Raw genomic sequence first — 7,276 nt, 5'->3', positions numbered from 1 at the left:
AGGCCAGTAATTCACTCAGGAGAGAGGAGAGGAAGAGTAAAGGAGAAGAGACGAAGAGGAGCTGTAAAGTGGAAGAGACGAGAGGAACAGGAAACAAAGCTGTCAGCTGGCCTGGGTGGATGGAAAACTCATTCGGTTTTAGTTTCACCCTCACCCTGCCTATGGAGAACAGATACTTCAGCCTAGAAAATGTCTGGTGTTTTAAATGCAAAGTTGAATAAATAAAAATGAAAAAATTACCGAACAATTTTTATGCAATGGTTTGTTTTATTGGCTTACAAAGAAAAGATTCAGAGCAAGAATTTCCACACCACCCTTTAACCAAAGATGCTTAATCATATAAAGAGCAAACTTTGTGCAAAGCTATTACTCATTTCACTTAAATGCACTGCAATGCAATTGATTAAGTAGCAAAGCATAAAGAGAGAGATTAATACATTTTTCAATAAATGTTTTGATTATAGCAATAAAGAAACAACGCAACCACATCCCAGGAGGTAAAATCCAGCTTGTTGTAGATGGTCAAATCAGCAGAGCCCACTGCAGTAATGGCTGCTAGTTGATCTCAGCTGAACACTGCCCCTCATGAACAGAAGAACTCAGTTGTAATGATCATTTTTCAACTGGAAAAGAAGAGGAAAAGAAAATATTTCATACTGTTAAATACAAGAAAAGGACTCAAAATCACACTAGATGAATTGAAAAAACGTACGGTTTTCTTCCAAATATATCAACCCCGTCTGAAAAATAGGGGAACACAAACGCGTCGACATCCTATCATGCAGCACCTCTTATGTGCTGGGCAGTGAGAGTCCTTAGAGCACCTGTTCCTTCCAAATCTAAGACAGTTGCGTCGGGGAAAGTTGGGGCACACTCCTGAAGAGAAAGCTAAATGGATATATACAAAGAAAATTACAGCGTTTATAAAAGCAAATTTTCGCAGATTCTTTGGTATTTGCCAAAGTTAAACAGTTATGTTGTTAAGAAGTGAGCATTTCAAGAGTCTCAGCTAAAATAACTCTTTAATTGGATATTATTTCTTTCACATCTCACTTGTACCTTTTTGGGGTGCAACACACACTCGTCCACATCCGTTGTAGCAGCACTTGTGATTTCCATTACAGTCATAGTCATCAGAGCACTCATGACGTGGATGAAGACATTTAATTTTCCCGAACCAGGCCGAGCTGGGGCACTGTCCTTGCTTAACTGTGAAACACAGATCAAGATATTCCATGAGTGGAAATCCCAGCACAGTCATAGTCGTAGGAGCACTCATGTTGAACATTAAAACACTTTGAATCCCCAAACCAGGGAGAGGCGGGGCAGACTCCTGACTTCACTGAAGTGAAAAACAATTCAAGATGTTGTCAAGATAAAATACATTCAAATGTGGTCGTCAGCGTTTCTGTCATTATCAGGAAATACAACACTTCAATATCCAGAACAAAAAAAAAAGCAATATTAAAACTATTGTAAATTACAAATAATTCCAGAAATATATTATTTCATTCATATCTCACCTTGTCCTTTGGCTGGAGAAACACAGACACGTGCACATCCGTTGTAGCAGCACTTGTGTTGTCCATTACAGTCATGGTCATCAGAGCACTCATGACGTGGATGAAAACATTTAATTTTCCCGAACCAGGCCGAGCTGGGGCACTGTCCTGGCTTAACTGTGAAACACAGATCAAGATATTTTATGAGTGGAAATCCCAGCACAGTCATAGTCGTAGGAGCACTCATGTTGAACATTAAAACACTTTGAATCCCCAAACCAGGGAGAGGCGGGGCAGACTCCTGACTTCACTGAAGTGAAAAACAATTCAAGATGTTGTCAAGATAAAATACATTTAAATGTGGTCGTCAGCGTTTCTGTCATTATCAGGAAATACAACACTTCAATATCCAGAACAAAAAAAAAAGCAATATTAAAACTATTGTAAATTACAAATAATTTCCAAACTATATTATTTCATTCATATCTCACCTTCTCCTTTGGCTGGAGAAACACAGACACGTGCACATCCATTGTAGCAGCACTTGTGTTGTCCATTACAGTCATAGTCATCAGAGCACTCATGACGTGGATGAAAACACTTAGCGTTCCCGAACCAGGCCAAGCTGGGGCACTGTCCTGGCTTAACTGTGAAACACAGATCAAGATATTCTATGAGTGGAAATCCTACAAACATGTTTTTTTACTACTGTTACTTTTCTTACAAATGTTGACTTTTAGACTTGGTGATTGTACAACACTCCAAATACATAAATCTATAATCCAAAATAAAAACAGAAGAGTGTTGTCACTGTAAAAGAAACATTCAACTTTTTTTAAAAGGTCTTTAAGGCTGTGTTATTTCATGAACATCTCATTTCTACCTCTTTTGGGTGAAACACACACACGAACAAATCCTTTGTAGCAGCACTTGTGATTTCCGTCACAGTCATAGTCGTCGTAGCATTCGTGTTTAATATGTGAAAAATTTATCACATCGTCCCGGTGCAGGTTGGGGCACACTCCTGGCTTCACTGAAGAAAAAGAGACATTTTGGTGTTATGAAATTGTTGTAACTGTCCTTGAAATGATGGATTTCAGGACTTGACCTTTCTCAGTATCAAGTAATGAAACACCACTTTACTTACATACAACTAAAATATTTAACAGCACGTCAAAATAAACCCTCAACCACGAAACAGGTCTTCAGATTCATGCTATTTTCATTCAGATCTAACTTTTACCTTCTTTTGGTGGAAGACAAACACGTCTACATCCTTGGTAGCAGCACTTGTAAATTCCTAGGCAGTCATAGTCGTCCTGGCACTCGTTTTTCACTCGTAGAGAACATTTCAGATCTGCGGCCCAGCCAGACCTGGGGCACGCTCCTGACTTGACTGAAGAGAAAGACAAAGCAACAAAACAGAAAATCATGAAACTGCTTTATTGTTTGTTTGTTTTTTACTATTTGTTGCCTTAAGAATATGGTCAGTTCTTGTCGTCTTTGGCAGTTTGTAACACAAAAAAGTTTTCACAAAAGATTTCCTAGTTTCATCTGAATATACACTAAAAATTGTGCCTCAGAATTTAATCACAGAGAAATGCATATACCTCTGTATTTAGAGACAAAATATACACATCTTTTACACATTTTTTTTTTTATCATATAAGAAACCTTACTGCTAAAAACAAAAGTTAAATAATGGGAATCTAACATGACTGAACAGTAAGAAGATGAGTGCAAAGCATTACACAAAAATCTTACTATTTCTAATTGATGCATATTCCTCCAAATCTTTCAGGAGAAAGTATTCCATAACGAGAAATGTGGATAGTATATCTCAACAGGAAGTGACAGCGCTCTCGTATTCAGTTCAAACTTAGCAACCATCCAAAAGCTGTATTAGTGTCACACCCAAGGCAAGAAAATGAACATTAGCAGTTCACATTTCAAATGAGATTAAAGAAATATACCTCTGTGGGATGCATCAGAGAGTCCGATTGCAACCAGAACCAGGATCAATGCACAGACTGTAGACAGGTGTCCCTCCATGTCTCCACTTCCTGCACACTTGAAGGCAAGTCATGATCAGGAAAAAGTCCAGGTGTATATATACTGTCGACAGAGCAGGAGAGTCAGGATTGGTCTGCTCAGACTGTCATCCTCTTTAATTATTGATAGATGGGTGTACTGACATGTCACTCCCTCTATTGATGGCAATTGTCATAAAAACACACAAGTTGAACATTTTCACAGAAAAGCTATAATCAAGAATGTACTCAATGTTCCTACAGAAGAAATGCAATGCTTTCTGCACCCTTCACCATTTCTCCATGTCTGGAACATTTCAACCATATGGAAAAGAAAAAATCGACATTAAACCAGAAAGTCAAAAAAATTCATTTTAGCACCACCTTAACATAGAACACTTGTAGCACCCCCATACAATCTCTGATTAAGGGGATTTGGGTGGAATGGTCTGCAGTGCTGAGTTGCTCTGATTGAACAGATAGTCAGCAGAGGGTAATTCCATTCGCCATGTTTAGTAAGTGAAAATCACAACGAGCGATACATAAAATTGGTGCAATAAAAACAAAAAGTAAGAATTCCATAAAATACAGTAAAAGTGGGAAATGTATTTATCCAAAAGCTTTCTTAAATAACGTCTTTAAGTTCTTTTTAAAAGAGCTTGTGGAATCGAGCGTGTGGAGGGACAGGGGCAAGTCGTTCCATAGCCTGGGGGCTACAGCCTGAAAGGACAAGTCCCCCCGGGTTTTAAAGGAGGTCTTCGAGACCTTCAGGAGACTCTGGCCTGAGGATCGGAGGCTGCGGCCTGAGGTGTCGGGGCTCAGCATGTCAGCGTTGTATTGAGGAGCCTGACCATGCAATGCCCAGAAAGTGGGAATTTAAATTCTAAAGTCAATTCTAAATTTGACTGGCAGCCAGTGAAGATTTGACACAATGGGGGCGATGTGGGCTTCTTTTGGGCGTACCTATTTCAACAATGTGAATGTTTGTGGTGAAATTCAGACTTTTTTTTTGTCTCATTTCCAGTGTGGCCTCCATGAACTTCTTCATAATAACGCTTCATAAAATAAACCTCCTTCATCTTTAAAATCCCTCACACCAGGAAGCCACCCTTTCTGATGTTGTTGCTGTATCGGAGGTGTAGTTCACTTACTTTCACTGCTTTGCGTGTACCTCAACAGCTTGTAAGCAAAATAATATCAGCCAAGACTTTGGGTCATGGAAGAAATGCAGGCAGCAATGATCATTGGAATCTTTTTTTTACTTCCTTGAAGAGAAGTACAGCCAACTAAAGGTTCCACGTCCTTTTGCCGATAATGTGGCTCGTGTTTTAGCTGAACTACTTCCCTTCTCTTTCTAATGCACATTGTCGAATTCTAATATGCAGCAAACAAGAATCTCAAAATGTTCATCAAGAAAGTTCAAATTGGACCTACTGATGGAAAGTACAACTTAGTTCATCCAAATGTCAGTTGTTCAGTAATAAATCAACATCGCACGGAAAGCCACTCTGCACTGCGCAACCAAGTAAAAAAGTTCCTATGATACACATAAAACACCCTGAAGGACCTGATCTCAACACACATTCCCATTTTTCCATGCATGCACTCAAACTCCACACGCTCAGCACGAGACTCAGGACTATGGGGGACTAGGTTAGAAGCTCAGTTGCTCTATGTCTGTAAGGTCTAACAGTCAACATCCAATGTCAGCCCATCTATATTTTGGTCAAAACACACATACACGCATGACCTTTCTCTTCTCCATTTCTGAATTAAGGCCCCTTGATCCCAGCGCTGTTGAAACACAAGTTCAAGCTGAGCCCTGGCTGATTGAGACTGTGAAAGATGCTCAAAGCACATATTTTTCCCGGTTCTGTCATCAAACAGGAACAAGCCTGGTGTTTTGTTTTTTTTAAACAGTTAACACGATCTTAACTCCTCCGCGGACTCGAGGCAGCAGAAGCCAACCGGCGCATATTCTTTTTCAGGAAACAGGATGTTTAAAGTTGATCAAACTGTTCTGTGATTTTTAATTTTTTTTCATTGAATCTCTTTTCACTTTTTCTTTAGTCTGTTTATACGGGTCAGGCATGCTCAAAAACAAAAACACTCTTAAGAAACTCATCTCTGCCTGCAAAGACTTCAATAACCTTTCATTGTCTACCTCCTCCAACTTTTCTATATTTTATGTGACTACATTAAACTGTTTCATTGCTATAGAGATGACACCAAGCTCTAACTTTCCACCATGGACACTTTATGCAAGCAGCGTATTCACTTTCTTACGCAACGTGTTCTTGTCAGTCTCGTAGAGAAGTAGCAATTTGTCTGAAGCTACTTTATTATAATTGTTTATTATTTAAATTTAATTTACCTGAAATTATGTGCATTTCAACTTAAGTTTTTAATGCCAGTTCATTTTAAAGCAGTGTTTCTTTAGTTACATGATGGATACCTCTCGGCCCTTGCCAGTAATTAGTAGGTGAGTCAGTTGGCATGTGCAACAAACAACATTGTTGCTGTGGAAAACAAAGATTAGCAACATTTCTATGGAAAAAAGCTATCATCTTCATTGTTCTCAATCATCCAGCAGCACAAAAGTCATCTTTAAAGTTATTCCCATAGTGGGTTTCTCCCACATCTCTCAATCACACCCCGAAGAAGATTCCCAACTTCCAACCAGAAAGAACAAGATTCTCCTGGTCATTCTTTGACTGGTCTTTACGAATGCTCATGGGTCCAAGAAATCAAAATCGAGACCTTTGTGGTGCTTCAGAAAAATATGGTTACCAACAAGTTACCACTTCACATTTGGCAATAGCAGAACACCATCTACAACACTGCTGGCTGACTGCAACATTATATTCAGTCGACAATGACAGTTTTACATCCGAAGGAGGCTCTCTTCATCTCACATCTCATTCCCAAAAGAAGACCAGTCACGCACAACTGTTCCTTCTACACCCTCGACATTCACTCTACATCTATGGGGGAGGGTCAGTCAGGACAATACAGATTCACTGTGTTGGGGCTGAAGATTTCATTGAACTCTTCCAAGAAGTTTCTCCCCCGAAGGAAAACACCAGCAACAATAAACAAGCCATAAAACAGCAGGGGAGCGAGCCAGACCCCGGAAGTGGCCAATGAAGATGCTCGAATCCAACCTGAACACCACAGGGGTCCGAAATTCTAGCCTTGGTTAAACTTCTCCAACCAAATCTCTCTGCTTCTCATCTGACCATCGAGGGAGACACATGTCTCTCCTGCCTCAAGATGGTATAGAGAGCACCCAAGAGGAACAAAAGAAACATCAACGCCAGCCAGCTGGACGAGCAGGACCCAGTTTGGACTACATCTTCTGTTTCCTATATTTTTCCTGTTTTAGGGGGATTCTGGAGACCAGAGCCAAGGTCTCCTCTTCTCCAAAATCATCCTCTCAGCTGTCCACTCCTGCAGCTGAAGCCAGGCCTCTGAATTCATGACGCTGAATTCAGACCCGGTAACAACCAGTTACCACAGCCTCCCAGAACCAACAGCACCAAACCACGAAGGGTGAGAGCTTTTGTCTGGGCAGAGAATAGTTAGAATGATGTTCTGTTGAAAATGCAATGTGTTTCAATGTGCCGCTCAGAAGGCCGCAGTATCTCATATGTTTGTGTACGCGCGTTCATGCGCACCAACCAAGTCCAGGACTCTGGTTTTCCACCTCAGAACCAGAGGTCCAAGTGAGCTCCAGGCCCACTG

At 40.3% G+C, this 7,276-nt stretch overlaps 1 protein-coding gene across 1 annotated transcript; it reads right to left on the bottom strand.

Annotated features, from left to right (window-relative positions):
- Positions 1-244: 244 nt before the first annotated feature.
- Positions 245-3,617, bottom strand: LOC308112896 (uncharacterized protein). The gene is made up of 8 exons (XM_080468713.1): positions 3,476-3,617; positions 2,746-2,898; positions 2,386-2,535; positions 1,994-2,149; positions 1,524-1,679; positions 1,060-1,209; positions 713-888; positions 245-623 (listed from the first exon to the last, which is right to left on the bottom strand). Exons 1-7 carry the CDS (start codon positions 3,552-3,554, stop codon positions 731-733), a joined length of 1,002 nt encoding a protein of 333 aa, XP_080324839.1. The 5' UTR covers positions 3,555-3,617; the 3' UTR covers positions 245-623; positions 713-730.
- Between the last annotated feature and the right edge of the window lie 3,659 nt (positions 3,618-7,276).

This window comes from Lipophrys pholis (genome assembly GCF_963383615.2).
Source record: "Lipophrys pholis genome assembly, chromosome: 8".
Taxonomy (NCBI): Eukaryota; Metazoa; Chordata; class Actinopteri; order Blenniiformes; family Blenniidae; genus Lipophrys; species Lipophrys pholis.
Note: the sequence above shows the minus strand (reverse complement) of the source record. Positions and strands in the feature narration are given on the sequence as shown.